The sequence below is a fragment of the Paroedura picta genome, chromosome 4, assembly GCF_049243985.1.
Source record: "Paroedura picta isolate Pp20150507F chromosome 4, Ppicta_v3.0, whole genome shotgun sequence".
Taxonomy (NCBI): Eukaryota; Metazoa; Chordata; class Lepidosauria; order Squamata; family Gekkonidae; genus Paroedura; species Paroedura picta.
The window spans coordinates 142,030,692-142,052,098 of record NC_135372.1 but is presented as its reverse complement, the minus strand read 5'-3'; the positions used below and the strand labels follow the sequence as shown (position 1 = coordinate 142,052,098).

General features: G+C 48.5%; 1 protein-coding gene across 6 annotated transcripts in view; it reads right to left on the bottom strand.

Moving 5' to 3' along the window:
* GMEB2 (glucocorticoid modulatory element binding protein 2) overlaps positions 1 to 21,407 on the bottom strand; it is a 23,643-nt gene extending 2,236 nt beyond the window's left edge. Inside the window, exons 1-9 of one of the 6 annotated variants that reach the window (XM_077335952.1) lie at positions 21,191 to 21,407; positions 15,651 to 15,835; positions 13,461 to 13,558; positions 10,983 to 11,110; positions 7,253 to 7,356; positions 6,057 to 6,214; positions 4,376 to 4,447; positions 1,731 to 1,868; positions 431 to 553 (exon numbers count right to left, since the gene is read on the bottom strand). In XM_077335952.1, coding sequence (XP_077192067.1) covers positions 431 to 553; positions 1,731 to 1,868; positions 4,376 to 4,447; positions 6,057 to 6,214; positions 7,253 to 7,356; positions 10,983 to 11,110; positions 13,461 to 13,558; positions 15,651 to 15,778 — 949 coding nt within the window. In that variant the 5' untranslated portion in view covers positions 15,779 to 15,835; positions 21,191 to 21,407. Of the gene's footprint in view, positions 1 to 430; positions 554 to 1,730; positions 1,869 to 4,375; positions 4,448 to 6,056; positions 6,215 to 7,252; positions 7,357 to 10,982; positions 11,111 to 13,460; positions 13,559 to 15,650; positions 15,836 to 20,911; positions 21,091 to 21,190 lie in introns of those variants that run through there. The other 5 variants (XM_077335954.1, XM_077335951.1, XM_077335955.1 and 2 more) reach the window with 5 other exon arrangements.

Here is a 21,407-nt window from a genome sequence, read left to right as displayed (position 1 = left end):
GATATTTTAATTGTTGGTACATTGGATTGTGTTTTTATTGTTTTACTGTGAGCTGCCTCGGGCCGGCAGTTGCCGGGAGAGGCAGGATACAAATATAAAAATAAATAAAATATTATTGATTTATGCCTGACCACTGATAAAGGCAGGGACGCCGAAACACTTCTGGTCAGTTCTGGCATTAGAATGAATGTATATTTGGATTTTAATGAGGCTATATTTCAAGCCTTGGGTTTTTAATTGTAATAAATATTAATATTTAATTTTATAAGACGTTTTCCTCTACAGCGGCTTGAACATACTTTCCCTACTTTGACCCTTTTGTGGAAAAATCCTGCACCACATCTTCATACCTGTCCTGATTAAACCCTGGGGGTGGGGTGGAGAAGGGGCTCTCTACCACAACAGCCTCCCACTTGCTCCACAGTGGTACCTGCTAAGTCTCGGGTGTATTGCTCTCTGGAACGGTCCATTTGGCATTTGTGGCTCGCCAAGACTTTCTTCACCAGATCTAGCATGCCAAAGTTCTGGACTGTATTGTTGAGTAAGACGGCATCTTAAAAAAGAAAAATGATAACAGTAACAGAAAAAGCTGCTTCCCACTGAAGGAGTGACACCAGAGCTCTCCCAGCTGCATTGGCCCCAGAGTGGTGACCAGATCAGGTTCAAGGTTTTGGTACTAAGCCATAAATTCAGGACCACCTCTTTCACTAAATCCCCCCCCCCCCCAAAAAAAAGGAGCAATGTGGTATCTGACCAAACCCTGCTTAGGATCCCCGGCCCAAAAGAGGTGAGATGGACCCCGGTCAGGGCCTTTTTGGTCTTGGCCCCGGCCTAATGGGACGCTCTGCCAAAAGAGATGAGGGCCCAGCGGGACCCTAACCAGTTCCACGGGGGCTGTAAGACAAAGATGTTCCACCAGGCCTATGGTCAGGACCCTCAGAGGCCATCAAGACGTGCAGGCCTCACTGCTGAAATAGAAGGAAGGCAGGCTTCTCCAAATAAAGATTTTGAATCCCCCCCACCCAGGTCTACTGAATGGGGCTGATGTAATGTACAGAGGTGTTTCAATGATTACAACTGGATTTCAAGTGATTAATTGTTTCAACCCATGTTGTCACCTGCCCTAGGAAGGGCGAGATACAAAAAATAATTTTTGATGAAGAAAGCTGAAAATCTCAGTAAGTCCAGGGTTCTCCAGGCTTTTGGTGGCTTGCAAACAGTACCAGAACTGAGTTTGGTACTCTTCTGTGCTTAACACTGTAGTCCAGGAGTAGTCAAACTGCGTTCGCTGACAGGGGATTATGGGAATTGTAGTCCACGGACATCTGGAGGGCTGCAGTTTGACTATCCCTGCTGTAGTCAATTAACAACGAATGTTTTCCCTCCCAGATCACAAACAGTAGAAGAAGAAGAAGAGTTGGTTCTTATATGCCGCTTTTCCCTACCCGAAGGAGGCTCAAAGCGGCTTACAGTGGCCTTCCCATTCCTCTCCCCACAACAGACACCCTGTGGGGTGGGTGAGGCTGAGAGAGCCCAGATATCACTGTCCGGTCAGAACAGTTTTATCAGTGCCGTGGCGAGCCCAAGTTCACCCAGCTGGCTGCATGTGGGGGAGCGCAGAATCGAACCTGGCATGCCAGATTAGAAGTCCGCACTCCTAACCACTACACCAAAGTACCCATCCATTTTTGGCAAGGAGGCGGGAGAGAAGGAAGCCAGCCGGTTCTTACCACTGAGCTGCAAAGGCGGGTCCCGAACTCTCTGCTGGAGGCCCTTCATGGTCTCCATAAGCTCCAGGTGGAACTCCTGCATCACTTCCTCCAGCAGGCCTGCTTCCTTCAAGCCTCGCCAGAAGGCAAAAGTGTCGTCTTCAGGGACAGAAGACAGAAGAACATCCGTCTGAGACCCTCCACTCCAAAGGACACACGGGACAAAAACCAGCCTTACCACTCGGGGACATACACTGCAGAATGTACAGTGAAACTGTTCCTGGGTGTGGACAAGCGCTGGAGTCCAGGGGCATTGTTAAAACCAACGAAGCTTAATTCTGGGCAGAGGCTTCTGTGCTCATGCACATTCCCCTCCAGATACATATGGATGCGTCTATTTTGGTTTTAGCCGCTGGACGTTTTTAGTCCCACTCTGGTCTTAAAGGTGCCACTGGACTCAAAAATAGTTAGGCTGCTTCATATCAACATGGTGACCCTCCCCCCCCCCGCCCAAACATGTGCTCCTGGATGAGACCAGGGCTGCATATCCACCTGCAGAAATCTAGAAGAGGAAAGTTATATTAGAACCCTTCTTAGAGCTAGTTTTCTTCTACTTTGTTTTGAATAGACAGGGAATGAGAGCTCCATGATGTCATTCCCTCCCCACGGCCTGACACAGCAGAGCCCCAAAGCTGTTCTCCTACATCATAGAATCATCTGCATTGAGGTGGTTGTTCTGCACACCTGAAGGATGCCAATCAGGTATAGATGTGCACCAAACCAAGGAATTTGGCATCCCGATGTCCAACAAACAAAAGCCTGCTCTGGGTGGAAATCCATGAGTTCACCATCTCTAATAGCTTGGTGTAAAGGGACTGGGCCTACTGCAATCTGAATTAAGCTGACCTCACCGTAAAAGAGGAAATGAAGCCCAATCAGGCAGATTCATTAGGAAAGTCAGCTTGGTTCGAGTGCTTTCCACACAGCCGGTCCAGTCCTTCCAAAATCCTACCAATTCTATCTTGGCTTCCACAGCTATTCCCTGTAATATTTTAAAATCACTATTCAAAGCAAAATGGTACAAGTATGGAACATTTCTAAATATATGTATTTTGGATGTAGAGGAGGGCAGGGAGCTGTTCCTGTTGGCAGCGTAGGACAGGACTCGCCATGTTGGATTTAAAGAACGGCCAGAAAGTTAGGGCTGAGTACTAGGGGTAAATTCTACAGTAAGAGCAACTCAGCAGTAGAATCAGCTGCCTTGGAGTGGGTGAACTTCCCCTCATAGGTGGTCTTCAAGCAGCAGCTGGACAGATCTCTATCCTGGGTGCTTGAGGCTGATCCTGCACTGAGCAGGGGGTGGGACTAGATGGCTTGCATGGCCCCTTCCCACTCTAGGATTCTAGGAGTCTAGTTCAGCAGTGGATTGGGCTGCCTAAGGAGGTGGGGAGCTCCCCCTCACTGGCCGTCTTCAGGCAGCGGCTGGACAGATCCTTCTCCTGGATGCTGATCCTGCACTGAGAAGGGGGTGGGACTAGATGGCTTGCATGGCCCCTTCCCACTCTAGGATTCTAGGAGTCTAGTTCAGCAGTGGATTGGGCTGCCTAAGGAGGTGGGGAGCTCCCCCTCACTGGCCGTCTTCAAGCAGCGGCTGGACAGATCCTTCTCCTGGATGCTTGAGGCTGATCCTGCACTGAGTAGGGGGTGGGACTAGATGGCTTGCATGGCCCCTTCCCTCTCTAGGATTCTAGGAGTCTAGTTCACCAGTGGAATGGGCTGCCTAAGGAGGTGGGGAGCTCCCCCTCACTGGCCGTCTTCAAGCAGCAGCTGGACAGATCCTTCTGGATGCTTGAGGCTGATCCCACATTGAGCAGGGGGTGGGACTAGATGGCTTGCATGGCCCCTTCCCACTCTAGGATTCCATAAGTCTAGTTCAGCAGGGGAATGGGCTGCCTAAGGAGGTGGGGAGCTCCCCCTCACTGGTGGTCTTCAAGCAGCAGCTGGACAGATCTTTATCCTAGATACTTGAGGCTGATCCTGCACTGAGCAGGGGGTGGGACTAGATAGCCTGCATGGCCCCTTCCCTCTCTAGGATTCTAGGAGTCTAGTTCACCAGTGGAATGGGCTGCCTAAGGAGGTGGGGAGCTCCCCCTCACTGGCCGTCTTCAAGCAGCAGCTGGACAGATCCTTCTGGATGCTTGAGGCTGATCCCACATTGAGCAGGGGGTGGGACTAGATGGCCTGCATGGCCCCTTCCCACTCTAGGATTCTAGGAGTCTAGTTCAGAAGTGGGATGGGCTGCCTAAGGAGGTGGGGAGCTCCCCCTTGCTGGCCATCTTCAAGCAGTGGTTGGACAGATCCTTATCCTGGATGCTTGAGGCTGATCCTGCACCGAGCAGGGGGTGGGGCTAGATGGCCTGTATGTGCAAAACTTCTCAGCTTACATGGATCCTTTTGGATCACAAAGAAGATAACGGTTGCCGGTTAACATCCAAAACACAACAGGGAAAAACTGTGACTGACTGGGATTACCTGATACACAGATTACCTGAGCTGTGTATCAAAATTTTAAGCAGCTTGTTACAGATATGCATCTTTTCCTTTGAAGCCTGTTAGATGGCCAGTAAGTAAGAAATAAACCACAGGAAAGCCTCCATGAACATTACCTCCTATGCTAGTGGTCCAATCGTTGGAGTCCTCACAAGTTTCTATGGTGATCGTGGCAGGCGATCCGTTTACTGAGATTCAATCAAAACCGAAACAAACCAGAATTACATCTTGTTTCATAGCAGGAGCAAATCACAGTATGCCTTTGCAGATAAGCCAGCTCATTCACTGCACACAGTAAGCAGAGGCTCTCAGTTTTCCACCAATTTGTTACAACCAATTCTGGATGAGAAATGAGAAAATTATCTTCTCCTTTCAAAATGAGCACCCGTTTGTTTTGAGACCAGTACTTCAACATTTTTGCGTTACGCTTGTAGGGATTTCTTGACTAGATCAGTTATCAAGGAACAGCACCCCTTAAAACAGGTATGTCCATATCATGAGGTACCCCATTTCGCCTTCACAATAAGCCTTTGAGGTGCAGGGATTGTGCAAGGTGGCCTGCTGAATTTGATGGTTGTGGGAATTTGAGACTGCTTCTACATTTGGAAAACGGATAGGACTCTCACAATCCTGAAAGTGATTCAAATGTTGAACTTAATAAAAATGCCCATTTTTTTTCCAAATCAATTTTGTATGCCTGTTTTAAAAGTTTTTACAGCAAAGCAAAAGCAACAACAAGTTGCGTGGCCACGATATGAACCTATGTCTTTAGGAGCACGATAAAGAAAGGGTAAGTAAAAAAATCTCTTTATAATGTGAACAAATTTTCATCCTAAACAAAATCAATCCAGAGGGTTGCAGAAAGCTGAGCCAAGGTTCTGGTAAATCCTTGATTCAAAGAGATTTCCTCAGCAGCAAAGCCTTACGTGGCATAGAAAACAGCTCTAAAATGGATCGATTCAGGGGACAGATTCATTAACAGGCAAAGCAGGGCCTCAAACTGATCGCTCAAGCAAGAAAAGTTAAAACAGCCTTTTTGATCTTGGCTCCACCTCTGGAAAAGGAGATCCCTGAGTCCTTATACCCCAGTCAGAAGGTCAGAGGGGTGATGCAAAGAAGGGAGTCAGAATGTGAGGGTACGATGCAAAATGTGATCAGATGAATCACGGTAGGGGACAAATGGCAGCGTATTACATTTTGCATTGTACTGTTGCTTCCTGACTCTCTTCTTTGCAAAACCGCTCCCACATTCTAATGGGGAGATACGGGCTCATAACTGGCAAAGAGAGCTTTGACTCTTGAAAACTTAAGCCCACCAAAATCCGGTTGGTTTCTCGTACTGCTACTGCAGAGCCACACGGCCATGCTTCAAAACAGGATCTCTTGCCATTTCTAACCCAATTGAGAAGAAGAGTTGGTTTTTATACCCTGCTTTTCACTGCTTGAAGCAGTCTCAAAGCAACTTGAAATCGCCTTCCTTTCCTGTCCCCACAACAGGCACCCTGTGAGGTAGGTGGGGCTGAGAGATCTCTGACAGGACTGCTCTGTGAGAACAGAACTATCGGGACTCTGACTAGCCCAAGGTCACCCAGCTGACTCCGTGCAGAGGAGTGGGGAATCAAGCCCGGCTCAGTGGATTGGAAGCCGCCGCTCCGAACTCCTACCCTCTGGATCCTGAGGGACTATGGAAAGGATGCTGAGAGACATGAACTTCTGCTCAAACAACATTTATTTTCTGGAGCCTGAAAATATGGGTTAAGTTCAATACACAGGGGTCTGCCTGATGGGTCTACATACCATCTGCAGAGGCGGGGGTGAGAGGGATGTACTCAGTTGAAGTCTGGCTGGTTAGGGAGACTCTGGCTCCGGTCAGATCTATTTTGGTGCTTCGGCAGGTATTGGAGCACACCTTGGTGTGTTCATAGAAGTCGAGCTCACCTGAATCCATGATCTTCCTGAAACAGGGAGAGAAAACGCAAAGGCTTCCAACTATGCAATGATTCCAACTAAAAAAAGCCTGGCAACAAAACATTTTAGATTCATCGTCTGTTTCAATGAAACTTGCACTGGGGACGTTGCTGTTGAGTCCTCTGTCTAGAATGAACACTGCCTGATATGGGACCAGGCCCTGCTGCTAGGCTTGAAGTGAGATGCAGATTTTATTTTAATTTTAAAACATTTTGCATGCTGCCTTTTCAGGGCTCCCAGGGAGGCCAAGGTTAAAAACCAGTACACTTTTGAATCAATAAAAATACATTTCACGCATAAAACAATTCAATTAATAGCACATATGCCACACAGAATGAGCCTCTTGTGGCATAGAGTGGTAAGGCAGCAACATGCTGTCTGAACCTGTCTGCCCATGAGGTTGGGAGTTCGATCCCAGCAGCCGGCTCAAGGTTGACTCAGCCTTCCATCCTTCCGAGGTCGGTAAAATGAGTACCCAGCTTGCTTGCTGGGGGGTCAACGGTAATGACTGGGGAAGGCACTGGCAAACCACCCCGTATTGAGTCTGCCATGAAAACGCTAGAGGGCGTCACCCCAAGGGTCAGACATGACCCGGTGCTTGCACAGGGGATACCTTTATCTTTACCTTTATGCCACACAGGAAGATGAGCCAAATGCCATTGTTGGGGGAACTGCCAAATAAAACCCAAAAAGTCTTGAGATGCTGGAGAAAGAGACCAACAGACCAAAGTCCCAGGTGCCACCACTGAGAAGGCTTTTTCTCAAGTTGACACCCATTGAGCATCGGATGGCAAGGGCAATGGACCTCCGAAGATTACCAGAGTGAACAGGTAGGCCCACTGGAAGAAGGTGGCCCTTGTTATATTGGTCCCAGGCAGTCCCAAGCTTTAGGGGTCAACACCAGCACCATGAATGGAGCCTAGGAGCAAACTGGAAGCCGGTGGAGATGGGGCAAAACTGGAGGGATGTGGCCCCTACAGCCCTGAGATCCATTCCGACTCAGACGGCACAAACAATCAGCTTACCTTAGCATAATCCCATTCATCCGGATTGCCCTCTTCCAGTCCTTGAGGGTGGATTTGCCAGCCAAATGCACAAATTCCTTGGGACTTATCAAGTGGTTGTCGTACTGCAGAGAAGAGACAGGGGAAATGCAAGAAGGCAGCACTAGCCATACAACTTCCTTCCTAACTCGCCTGCTTGTTCTCTGGCCTCAGCCACTTCCCACAGAATGGAGCAGTCTCTCTCACCTGGCCCACATGACAGGTTGTAGGAAACCAGGGGTGCAGTAGCCCTGGACTGCAGCTCCACCTGCATTCGTGCTTGAATTAAAACAAAACACAAGGGAGAGAACTCCCCAAGCCCTTCAGCCAAGAAGAAGAAAGAAGAAAGAAGAAAGAAGAAAGAAGAAAGAAGAAAGAAGAAAGAAGAAAGAAGAAAGAAGAAAGAAGAAGAAAGAAGAAGAGTTGGTTCTTATATGCTGCTTTTTCCTACCCAAAGGAGGCTCAAAGCAGCTTCCACTCGCCTTCCCTTTCCTTTCCCCACAACAGACACCCTGTGAGGTGGGTGAGGCTGAGAGAGCCCTGCTATCACTGCCCAATCTGAACAGTTTTATCAGTCCCGTGGCGAGCCCAAGGCCACCCAGCTGGCTGCATGTGGGGGAGAATCGAACCTGGCATGCCAGATTAGAAGTCTGCACTCCTAACCACTACACCAAACTGGCTCTCAACCCCCTGCATAGCATCTCCCGAGAAACCAATGCAGTGTTGTTTTATTTATAACACGACCTATCCCCAGGTCAGCTTACAAAACTTTAAAAACATAAATGCAATAGGTCTGATTTCAAGTGAGCATGAATGCCACTCGTAGCTTCTTGGAAGAAGGTGGGATAAAAAGACGAGAGATTTGAGTTCATTAGACCCTTAAAGACCAACAGAGTTGCCCTGGTACACGCTTTCAAGAGTCAAAGGTCCCCCTTCATCAGACGATGATGGGATGGCTTCGATCTTGAAAGCTTACTCTCTCAATATCTTCTTGGCCTTACTGCACAGGATTCCCGCAAGTCAAAGGAATCAATAAAGTAAACCAGCAATGATTTGAAATTTTAAAAGGACTGTAAAATGTCCCTCTGCAATTGCTGGGGGATAATTTTATTTATTATTTATTACATTTGTATACCGCCCTCCACTAAGGGCAGCTCATGGAGAACAGAATACATCAAACTCACTATAATGAATGAAAGTAACAAGAATAACAACAAACAGAGAAAACATTCAACATACTGAATATTCTAATAGACCCATGGTTGGTCTGATCTGTCGCATGGATTCAAGGACGGACGGTTCGGGCCTCAGTCGATATTATTTGACAAGAGCCTCAGAAATACAGCAGAATTCTGAACCAAGCCAAGGAGCCAACAGTTCAGATAGCTGCACAGCCCTCTGAGGAGTCAACTGCCAGTGTGTAAATAAGAACTACAGCTTCCTGCACAGGTAGGAAGAATTTTGCAATTTTGATCCTTTTAGAATCATAGAATCATAGAACCATAGAGTTGGAAGGGGCCATAGAGGCCATCTAGTCCAACCCCCTGCTCAACACAGGATCAGCCCAAAGCATCCTAAAGCATCCAAGAAAAGTGTGTATCCAACCTTTGCTTGAAGACTGCCAGTGAGGGGGAGCTCACCACCTCCTTAGGCAGCCTATTCCACTGCTGAACTACTCTGACTGTGAAAAAATTTTTCCTGATAATTTTCCTTAGTTTTAGGTAAATCTCAGAAAACTGTGGCCCAGGTAGCTTGATGGTGGCTCAGGCTAGCTCGAGTCTAGCTCAGCGGGGTCGGCCCTTGGGTGGGAGACCTTCAAGGGAGTCCAGGGTTGCTAAGCAGAGGCAGGCAATGGCTATTCATCTGTTCGTCTTGCCTTGAGAACCCCACTCAGGATGCTATAAGACAGCTGTGACTTGGCAGCACTATCCACCAATGGAAAATTCCCCAGATTTCTTTTCATAATTTGCTTAACATTGCCCTCGGGGGGCCACAGTGGGAGGGCTCCTGGAGTTCTGGCCCTGGTGGTGCCCTTCCTGGTGGCCCCTGGATTTTGGCGACTGTGTGAAACAGAATGTTGAACTTGATTGGTCATTGGTCTGGATCAACATGTCTTCTCTTATGCTTTTCTGCCTGGGGCGGTGATGCTCTGTGTTCTTGGGGGTCAAAAGTGGGAGGGCGTCTGGAGTTCTGGCCCAGCCACAGGGTGGAAGGGCCACTGGCCTGATCCAACATGGCTTCTCTTATGTTGTTATCCTCTATAAATCTATCTAATCCCCTTTTAAAGCTGTTTATTCCCATGACCAGTGCTACACCCTCTGTCAGCAAAATTCTCATTTTAATCATGCTCCGTGTAAAGTCCTATTTCTTTTGTTTGTCCTGGGCCTACTGCCCATCAACTTGATTGGACGCCCTCAACGTCTAGTCTTTTGGGAGATGCACGGGGTGGTGAGAGTTGATAACGAGAACTGTCTCCAAGTTTTCTCTCCTCCCCATGCATAATTTTACAAACCTCTCTCATGTCCCCCCTTAGTCATCTTTTCTAATTTGAGAAGTCCCAGACTCTTCAGCCTCATACAGAAGGGGCTCCAACCCCTTCATCATCTTGGTACTCTGTACTTTTTCGAGCAAATGTTTCCCTTCTCTCTCACCAAGCTGTGTGTCCTTGTTTAATGATTAGGAGTCTGTGGACAGAGGTCTCTGCATTTTGTTTAGGCAGTAAACATTTTCAAAAGCACCGATTAAACGTGGAAATCTGACACAAGTCACTGTTCAAGCTTGTGCATTCAATAAGTTCTAATTCTGGCAAGAATTAGAAGGGTTTTTTTCGTTTTGTTTCTTTGCAAGAATCAAGGCAAGGCAAGCAAAAAAAGAGGGGTGCAATGAGGAGACTGAGGTCAGGACATCAGAAGCAACAAGGGCAGAAATCGAGGCTTTTGAGGGCAGATAGACTGCAGGCTGATGCTCAAACACAGTTTTTGCTGCAATGAATGTAGGGAACATCAGGAACTTGTATTAGGCATCAGATATGAACGTAAGAGCCCTGCTGGGTCAGACAGTGGGCCATCCAGTCCAGTATTCTGTTGCACAAAGAGGTGAACCAGTTCCTTTGGAGGGCCAACAGCAGGGCAGAGAGGCCGAGGCCTTCATAAGAACCTCACCAGGGCCCTGCTATATTAGACTAGATCTAGTCTAGCCTAGCATCCTGTCTCTCATAGTGGCCAACCAGTTTCTCTGGAGGGTCAACAACAGGGTTTGAGGCCTTCATAAAAACATAAGAGCCCTGCTGGCTCAGACTGATGGTCCATCCTGTCCATCATCCTGTCTCACATAATGGCCAACCAAGTTCCTCTGCAGGGCCAACAACTGGGCAATAGAAGCAAAGGCCTTCATAAGTACAGCAGAAGAGCTCGGCTGGCTCAGACCAGCGGCCCATCTCGTCTAGCAACCTGTCTGAATCGGCAGCCAACCAGGGCCAACAGCAGGGCACAGACGCCAAGACCTTCCCCTGAAGTTGCCTCCTGGTTCTGGGAGTCAGAGGATTATTGCCTTTGAAAGTGGAGGTTCCCCTCAACCGCCATGGTCACTAATCCATTAATCTATCTAACCTCCTTTTATATAGCAGCCTATTCCTCTGTTCTTGGACAGAAGTGGGTGATCCGAGACACACAGGTCTGTCTGTAGGAATCTATATTCTCTGCCGTCTGCTCACCTGGACGCATTTCACATTGATGCCGGGACAGACAAACTTCCGCCATATCAGATTCGCTTTGCTGTCTCCACAGGTGATGGGATAAACGATCTCAGCTTCCATGCAGTCGTCCCCTTCGGCCATCTTCACTTCAGGGAGAGGGATCAGGTGGGGGAAGAATTATGACCGTGGATTAGTGACCATCTCATGAAGATATTTAAGAATTCCGTTTTTAAAAGCCAGAAAGGGGGGGGGGGACTACATTTTGATAATACTTCCTTCCTGTCTTTAACACTCAGCTCCCCACTGAATAAACTACTTGCACAAAAGAGATTCATTGTTATGCTATCCCTATACTGTGATGCTACAGAGTAACGTCCAGGATCCTTACAATCTCCGTGTGTAAAACTGAAGCTTCTGTTGAACTAGTCATCCAGCCCATTTGGTAGGATAATGATAACAGCAAAGAAAAATAAAAGTTTGTATGTTCATTGATATACACAATAACATGTAAATCAAAAATTCTAAGTCCTGTTTATTGCCCCGGAGGGACGGACCAGAACTAATGGGATGAAATTAATTCAAAAGAAATTCCGTCTAAACCTCCGAAAGAAGTTCCTGAGAGTTAGAGAGGTTTCTCAGTGGAACAGGCTTCCTCGGGAGGTGGTGGGTTCTCCATCTTAGGAGATTTTTAAGCAGAGGCTGGAGAGCCATCTGACGGAGAGGCTGATTCTGTGAAGGCTCAAGGGGGTGGCAGGTGACAGTGGATGAGCGAGAGGGCTGTGAGTGTCCTGCACAGTGCAGGATGACCCAGGAGGTCCCTTCCAACTCTTTTGATTCCATGATTCAATCCTTGGAAGCCCAAGGAGAAATTCTCCATAATGCATGCTGAACAGGATTCTGGAACAACAAAACCTGTTTCATCAGGATGATCTTCAACAGCATTAACCAAATGTCAGGACATAAGTTTTAAACAGCACCTGGCTCACAATGACTTGTTTTATTTGTATTTATTTATTTATTATTTATATACCGCCCTCCTCGGAGGCTCAGGGCAGTTTACATAAAACGTACAAACAATACAAGAAACAATCCACAACATATAAATAACCATAACATTAATACTACTAACTGATAATTGTAACAGTGCAAAAAGTGCAAACAAGTCCAGGAGCAGAGTGCACTGATGGAGTTCTGGGAGGGAGGGAGGGAGGGAGGGAGGGAGGGAGCAGGGGCCCTTCAGGTGTTGCTGGTTATGCCTGGTCTCAACCAAATGCCTGGCGGAAGAGCTCCTTTGTGCCCCACCTTTAAGCTGAGGGGGTATTTTTCTGGCACCTACTGATCCTCCACGTAGGCTTTGTTGTTTCAGAATCCCCTTCAGCATGCATTATAGAGAATTTCTCCTTCGGCTTCCAAGGACTAGACAATAAACAGGACTCAGAATTCTTGGATTATATATTATTGTGTAGTTGTACATACCTCTGAACGCTCACACTATTTTTTTGCTGCTTTCTTCTTTGTGTGCTCCTGTTGCTTGAGGATAATCCAAACAGGCATGATGTTCTAGGTAGGAGCATCACCTGAGCAAGCCCTGGAGGAGGTGGCTCACTATTTGTTTCGGTGGTGATGCAGAAGAAAAACTTGGGCAGATGGCGCCAGATGGCACTGTCCAAATGCTAAGCCCTTCTGCAGAGTTTGACACTAAGCCTCACCTTGGGCTCTGGTCATCTTACACCTTGCATTATCAAAATCCTGTTTCTCACAGTGGATGACAGTTCTGCAAGCCGACGCCAATGAAATGGTGATACAGCCTCATCCGTGCCTGCCCCAGAAGTCCACAGCTGGGCTGTCAAGTTATGGTTGTAGCACTCTCTGGCCCTGACCTCCCCCAATAACACAACTCACTGATGCAAATGACTAGAATACAAGCAAACAGAGAAAGACCTATCCAATGGCAATACAATAAAATAAAGAAAGTGTCCTTTTTACAGTTTTCCTTATCTGTTTATTCAGTAGGACTTCTTGTCAAAACGGCATCCAGGTAATTTCTGTTTTCAATACAGACCGGTATCCCCATAACTGTGAGCCTGTGGCCAGTATTATATTTTTACTATAAAGGTTTATATTCTTGATACTTATAACATTGATAAGGATGCTTAGGGCTAATCCTGCGTTGAGCAGGGGGTTGGACTAGATGGCCTGTATGGCCCCTTCCAACTCTAGGATTCTATGATTCTATAAAATATCGAAGACTCAAAGGACTTGTCACTGAGGAAAGAATTTCACTGAAAATGGAAATTACCTGGATGCCATTTTGACAAGTAGTCCTACTGAATAAACAGATAATGAAAACTGTAAAAAGGACACTTTCTTTGTTATATTGTATTGCCATTGGATAGGTCTTTCTCGACCTCTTAGGTTTAGTCATTAGACCGTCCTTCTTATATTCTTGTATGTTATTAGAATACAAGCAAGCCAGAAGTCAGTCACTTCTCTTACCTAAAAGAGCTTCTTTCAGATGTGTAGAAGCTGTAAAGGCGGCAGCGGCTGCAGCAGCCGCATTTTCTGACTCCAAAGTGTCTTCGTTTAAGTCGCTGCTGGTAAGAGAGGGGGAAGGATAAACAAAAACAAACTAAGCAAACAAAGCAATTCTTTATTTTGTGGATGGAATTAAGTAACCGAGTCTGCTTACACCCCCTCAAAGAGCTTTATACTCCACTATGTCCAAATGCCTGGTGATCCCTGACCCTAAGGAAGCTCGCTTGGCCGCAATCAGGGCCAGAGCTTTCTCCATCCTGGCCCCCACCTGGTGGAACGAGCTTCCGGAGGAGATCAGGGCCCTAATGGAACTATTCAGCAGGGCCTGCTAAAGGGAGCTCCTCCGCCAGGCATTTGGTTGAGGTCGACCTGAACCAATCACCTTCCAATGGCTCCCCGAGCCTCCCTCCCACGGCCAATTAGTCTAATCATTGACCTTGGGAATTGTGGAACAAAGAAAATATGCTCCGAGTCTAGATTTGGGTTTCACTGTTTGTGCCATCATATGGATTCCCAACTATATTGAGATGGAGCAGCCTGAAAGGACACCTTCAAAAGGGAGCAAGGTCTATATCAGGGGTAGTCAAACTGCAGCCCTCCAGATGTCCATGGACTCCAATTCCCAAGAGCCCCTGCCAGCATTTGCTGGCAGGGGCTCCTGGGAATTGGAGTCCATGGACATCTGGAGGGCCGCAGTTTGACTACCCCTGGCCTATATGCTGCTGCAGGTGATCATTAGTACTGTCTGTTCTTGTAGGTATCTTCTGGCTTTTACCTTGTAATCCCACGTTCTGTGTGGCTCACACAATACCTTTTTGGGGGGCAAGTCTAGCACAGTTCTGCAGGGCCAGCTAGATGGAATTCTTCCGCCAAGCATCTGGCTGAGGTCAGGGGCAACACCTACTGAGCCCCAAGAATCCCCTCCCATTCTGATATGCACACTAATGTCATCATGGACAATCCCGATCTGACTACTCTGCAGGGTTGTGATCAAAATGTTAACATTTCAGTGAAACATTGGTCGATCAAATGCCCAATGTTAACATCAAAGTTGTTATTACTGTTGATGCTAATGATATGATTACCTAACTCGTATTAGTTGCACGGTTTCATGTTCTCTGCAAACCGCCCTGAGCTGCAAGGGAGAGGGGTATATAAATGGAATCTGTGCCACATAATATATTTCTGGTGAGGGCTCAAAGGAGGAGTGTGTCTCATGGCTTAAGTGCCACTCAGCGCTTAATTGTCCCGCCCCTGAGGGCCTCCTCCTCCAACCGGCTTGCCTGTCTGTCCAGCAGCCAGCCAATCGACTTCCATTCACCACCCCTGATCACCCCCTCCTCCTTCCACTTCCCTCTGAGGCTCGGAGGCTGCAGATCCCTGCTGCGAGAGCTGTCCCTGCCAGTGAGTTCCCTGCCCGGGGGCCTCCAGCCTTTCCAGATCCTGGGGGGAGGGAAAGGCCATTTGCAGAATTCTTCCACACACATCCTAATCTAGCACCTGTTGTATTCCTGAATGCAACGGGCTTCATCCCTAGTAAATAAAGTCACAGCTCACTTATAACAGCCCATTGGCAAGAGATGTTCAGAAGTGGTTCACCATTACCTGCCTTCATGTCATGACCAGTGTATTCCTTGAAGGTCTCCATCCAAGTATTAACCAAAGCTGATCCAGCTTAGTCTCTGATATTGGGCTAGCCTGGGCTATTCAGATCAGGACACACCAGCTTTGCCTGTTGGCATTTGTTGTTCCGATTGTTGATCACATTGCCTTTGACCAGGGGTAGTCAAACTTCAGTCCTCCAGATGTCCATGGACTACAATTCCCAGGAGCCCCTGCCAGCAAACGCTGGCAGGGGTTCCTGCAAATTGTAGTCCATGGACATCTGGAAGACTGCAGTTTGACTACCCCTGACTTTGACTTTAGTATTCCTGGTGTTATTGCAATGTTCCCTGAATGTCTTATGTTCCGTGCTTAAACGTCTGTCTCTTTATTTACACTGGAATTTGCCTTGAGTGTCAGTGAGAAAAGTGGGCTACAGGTAAGCTGAATAAAGCTAAATAAATAAGATTAAAACAATAGTGAGAGGTTTGATGAAGGGCGTTGGGAGAGGAGAGCCCTTCTCCCGGGACCTAAATATTGTTCACTTACCTGTGCTGGGACAGATTGGTGGTGACCAGCACCGTTTTCACCTCTTCCACACCGCTGCCATCCACGTTGTCTGGAGTCGTTACCACCACCACCTCCTCCATGTGAACACTCACATCAGGGGTCGCCATTTTGAGAAAGAGTGGCAAAAAACCACAGTGGGAAAGGCCACTTCTGGAACCTCTGTCCTGTTTCAAAACAAACAGTCAAAGTTACTTTGCTGAAGCTGACTGACAGAACGCTCCATTCCCTGCACCTGAACATGACAAGGGCAGGAACACTCTTTTTTGGCATACAAAAAGATCCTTTGGCTTCAGAACAATTCATTTCACAATGCCAAGGGCCAGCCAGCCACCTTCCATTTGCCCTACGGCCACAGGACAGTGTCAATCTCAGAGAGGAGCCAAAATCAGCTTGCCCTTTCAACATGCTTATTCTTCCACTTGCCAGATTTGCTTTTGCTCTGCTGTCATAGTTTTGCGCTATGCTGATTCTCCGCAAGTGGAAAAACTGGATAATTAACAATGAAACACATTCACTGCAGGGCAAGACGCTTCCTAACCAGAATTTCCAGGTGCCAGTAAGAAGTTTCTGGCATGCAAAGAGAAACAAACTACTCTGGTGGCTGAAGGAAGGGCAGAGATAATGGAGCTACAGGCTGAATGTTAAGCGTATTTTATTGCACTGCTAAGATCTAAGTGGAGATTACAATGACCTTTCATTTGTGAGCCTAAGGTTGATCTGTATTTTAGGATGCTTCTTCCTTCCTCCCATCCTTGCTTAAAAATCTGTTCTTTGGCCTGCTGAGCTCTAGGCAACCTTGTCCCAGCCAAGCGCCTGTTCCACCCTTCTCTCCCAAAAAAAAATGTGCAAAGGGCTTATTTTCATTTTCTCCCTAGAAGGAATGCAAAATGTACTCAAAAGAAGGGCAACGGGAATTGGTAAATTTTCCTTGGGGGTTCTAAACGCTGGTCTTTTGTCTGCTTTTGTTGTTATGTGCGAAGTCGTGTCGGACCCATCGCGACCCCATGGACAATGATCCTCCTGGCCTTCCTGTCCTCTACCATTCCCCGGAGTCCATTTAAGTTTGCACCGACTGCTTCAGTGACTCCATCCAGCCATCTCATTCTCTGTCGTCCCCTTCTTCTTTTGCCCTCGATCGCTCCCAGCATTAGGCTCTTCTCCAGGGAGTCCTTCCTTCTCATGAGGTGGCCAATGTATTTGAGTTTCATCTTCAGGATCTGGCCTTCTAAGGAGCAGTCAGGGTTGATCTCCTCTTTGTCTGCTTTACCTTAGTGAAAAACTCTGAATCTTATTCAGTATGCCAGCTTGCTCGTCTAATCGTTCTGTTAAAAGAGTGGTTCTCAACCGTCCTAGTGCCGCGACCCTTTAATACAGTTCCTCCTGTTGTGGTGACCCCCAACCATAAAACAAAACTGAAACTGACCAATGGCGTGAAGATCCATTGTTCAGGATGGTGTATAAATTGTTTCCCCCCCCCCCCCCGGGGTTTCTCAGTTCAGTTCTGCCTCTTGTCCCACCATGCCGATCTCGCTCTTTTCTGCTGCTCCAGACAGATGAATGCTCTATCTCGATCTACCCTGCAAGGCTGTTGTGTGCATGGCAGCCCTCTCTGCAATGCTGCTTGCCCTGCCGCGACCGCTGTGAAAGGCTCATTCGAAACCCCCAGGTTGAGAACCACTGTGTTAAAACTTTATGCGTTGAAAGCTTAAAGCTTTGAGTTAATCTTTTTTGTCTCCCAGACAAAAACTCATAAAAGGGGGTTGGTATTGTTCCCTCTGCCTTTTGGAACTGTCCATAGAGTTTTCATGGCAAAGATACTGGAGTGGTTTGCCATTTCCTTCTCCAGTAGTGCAGTGCAGATGGGGACTGCAGCAAAGAAATTAAAAGACGCTTGCTCCTGGGGAGGAAAGCTTTGGCAAATCTAGACAGCATCCTAAAAAGCAGAGACATCACCCTGCCAACAAAAGTGCGTTTAGTCAAGGCTATGGTCTTCCCAGTTGCAATGTATGGCTGCGAAAGTTAGACCATAAGGAAGGCCGAGCGTCAAAGAATTGAGGCTTTTGAACTCTGGTGCTGGAGAAGACTCTTGCGAGTCCCTTGGACTGCAAGGCAAACAAACCGGTCAATCCTAGAGGAGATCAGCCCTGCCTGCTCCTTAGAAGGCCAGATCCTGAAGATGAAACTCAAATACTTTGGCCACCTCATGAGAAGGAAGGACTCCCTGGAGAAGAGCCTAATGCTGGGAGCGATCGAGGGCAAAAGAAGAAGGGGACGACAGAGAATGAGGTGGCTGGATGGAGTCACAGAAGCAGTCGGTGCAAACTTAAATGGACTCCGGGGAATGGTAGAGGGCAGGAAGGCCTGGAGGATCGTTGCCCATGGGGTCGCGATGGGTCGGACACGACTTCGCACCTAACAACAATTGTTTCCCCTAAACAATGAGCTTGAGCAGCCACTCACCGTCTGCCCATGGCCTACTTTAAGATTACAAGTTGACTCAGGATGTGAACTGCTCCACTCAGTAAGGAAGAAAGATTAGAGGGAAGGTGTACTATAGGATAGTTTTGAAAACTCCCCTAACAAGGAACTGTGGGGCAGAAAGCCAAAAAGAAAAGCTTGCAAGAATGGAAGGCATGGAGCTGTGAAGCCAGTGGGGTTGTAAAAGCGGAACACAGGAGGAGGAACAATAAAATCAGAGTCCAGTCAGGCACCTTTAAGACCAACAAAGATTTATTCAAGGCGTGAGCTTTCGAGTGCAAGCCCTCTTCCTCACACTAGGAACACAGAGTAAGTTGTCCTCTTCTCACAGCACAACTTATTTCAGTCTTGCTGAAGGAACTCTAAACAGTATTGCACTCTGACTCTTTATTTCTAAGCTGCCTTTTCAAAGCCCCGCTTGAGGAGGCACACAATCAAAAGCTACAATATTAAAACACAAGCAGCAGATAAATAAAAGATGGTAAAGTAGATGCCAGGCGAGTTTCAACACAAGGCGTTCCAAGGTGAGGTGTCACCACCGAAAATGCCCTGTCCCTAAGCTGTCGCCCACCTCATCTTTGAGGCTGATCTTAACTAGTGGCCTGTATAGTATGAGAAGAGACTGTCCTTGTTTTTTCAATTACCTTCTTACCTTCTTGCTCTAACAAGAGAGCACCTCAAAGGGCAAATCGCAGACCACCTATTTCCTTGAGAGAGCCAGTTTGGTGTAGTGGTTAGGAGTGCGGACTTCTAATCTGGCATGCCAGTTTCGATTCTGCGCTCCCCCACATGCAGCCAGCTGGGTGACCTTGGGCTCGCCACGGCACTGATAAAACTGTTCTGACCGGGCAGTGATATCAGGGCTCTCTCAGCCTCCCCTCCCTCACAGGGTGTCTGTTGTGGAGAGAGGAAAGGGAAGGCGCAGAGTTGGGTTCCATCCAGCTTTGAGCCTCCTTCGGGTAGGGAAAAGCGGCATATAAGAACCAACTCTTCTTCTTGATACCCCACTCTTTCAATAACAATGTGGGAAGTCAAACTATAGCTGGGGAACAGCCTGAGTCTTCTGCTGTCATCCCTCAAAAACCCTCAATTTTCAAAGGGTAGATGTATTGGTGTGCAGTAGAACAGTTAGATTCAAGTCATAGATGCACTTTAGGAACCAGCTTGGGGTAGTGGTTAAGAGTGGTGGCCTTTAATCTGGAGAGCCAGGTTTGATTCCCCGCTCTTCCACATGCAGCCAGCTGTGTGGCCTTGGGCTAGTCACAGTCCTGTTGGAGCTGTTCTCCCAGCACGGTTCTTTCAGAGTTCAATTCAGATAGTGAGTGGGTGGGCAGGAAGAACTGTGGTAGTGCTTGGCTCTGTAGCCAATTCTTGCATGTCCAGGGAAATGCCAGTTGCCATTTTGAGGTTGGAAAGCAAATTTCCTCGAGACCAGACTGGCCAGGGATTCTGGTTTGGAAAGGCATAATCTGGGCATGGAACTGAGGTCACTGTGGGTGGGCAGGTAGTTGTGAGTTTTCTGCCTTGTGCAGGGGATTGGACTAGATGACCCAGTTCTTATGATTTTCTCAAGTCTACCTCCCTCACACGGTGTCTGCTGTCGGGAGAAGGGAAGGTGATTGGAAGCCGCTTTGAGATTCCTTTCAGTTGTGTAAAGGGGGCGATAAAAACCAACTTCATCTGAGAAACCAACAAAAATTTCAGGATATAAGCATGTGTGAATGATGCCTACTTACAAAGCAAGCCAGATTGGAAATCAGAACCCATACAAAGCTCCCCAGGCAATTCTCACAGGTGATGACAGAAACACAGCAGAAATAATTTTTTAAAAACTCGTTTTGTCCCATCCCAACAATCCCATATAAAATCCAAGCCAATGAATTACTTTGCGACAAAGTCCCATTCAAACTCAATCCTGAATGTTACTGAGAACCACTGCTTACATGCATAACAAATCCAAATCGCTGTTTTTCCCCTATTCACCTCCGGAATCTGTTAACCATTTTCCTTATGCGGTATGATTATAAGTTTGAACTGATTACTTCCTATGCCATAATATCGCATCTGAGCAAGTGTGCGCACAGCTCTTATATTTTCGAATAAAACTTTTGTCGGTCTTAAAGGCGCCTCTGGACTCCAGAATTAAACTTCCCCAGCCTGAAAAGGCGCCACTTGGTCTGCACGCCCAGGAAAGCTTACACCCTAGAACCCAACTCTGCGCATCTTCAGCACGCACAGGAAGACCAGTCTTAAAAGTGCCGCTTCGGGGGCGTGCATACAGAACAGAAGCAGCAGGGGACCCTCGAACACAACCCTGTTGCTCTAAAAGGCGCCCCGGGACTCCAACTCGGCCCTGCTGCAACCCGGGGGGGGGGGAGAGAGAGAGAGAGGCTCCGTGGCCCAGCGTGCGTGCGCGCGTGCAGGAGGAAGGGAGCAAAAGAACTCTGCTTGCAATTCGCCGCGGGGCGACCCGGGTCGCGCGACGCCCCGTCCCAGCGCAGTCTCTCCGCGCGCAGGCGCAGAAGCGCCTCTCTTCCCCCTCGCGTGCCAGGCGGGGGGTGGAGTGGGGGGGGGGGGGCTGAGGCGCGCGCTGCTCGGCGCCTGTTTGTGTGTGGTGAGGAGGAGGAGGAGGGGCGGAGGCGGCCGAGCGCCGTCGTCGCCGTCGCCCCGCCGCTGCCGTAACGTCCTGACGCTCCGCAGGGACCCGCCGGCCGGACGAAGGAAGGAAGGGCCCCCGCCGCTCCGCCCCGGGGCTCGCTTACCTCAGCCTCGGCCGCGCGACGAGCCCGGCTCCGGTTCCCCGGCGGCGGCGCGAGAGGCAAGAGGGCCGGCCTGAGGGAGGGGAGGGAGGCAGGCAGGAAGGGGGAAATGTCCGCCTGCTTCTTTCGAGGGATGTGTGAGGGGAAGGGGGGAGGGGAGCCGCTCGGGCTCCGTCGCGCGCCGCCTGGGCGCCACTGCGCAGGCGCGCCCTGCTTCCCTCCGAACCTGCCATTCTTTTCCCTCACACCCTCCCCCCCCCCGCGTTTGGGGATGGTACCTACCTAAGCGGCCGCGTTCGAATGGCGGGAGGGGGGAGGCGGCATTTGGTTGAGCGGGGGTGCGTGTGGTGAGGGTTTGTTTTTTTGAAAGCTGCCGGTGAAGTCTGGCCTCGCGGGGAGCGCCGCAGTGCGCCTGCGCCGAGAGGGAAGCCTTCTCACCCCTCCCGTCTTACTTCTTTCCCAGCCTGCGCGTGCGCGGAGGGGGGGGTTTGTCTCGCGC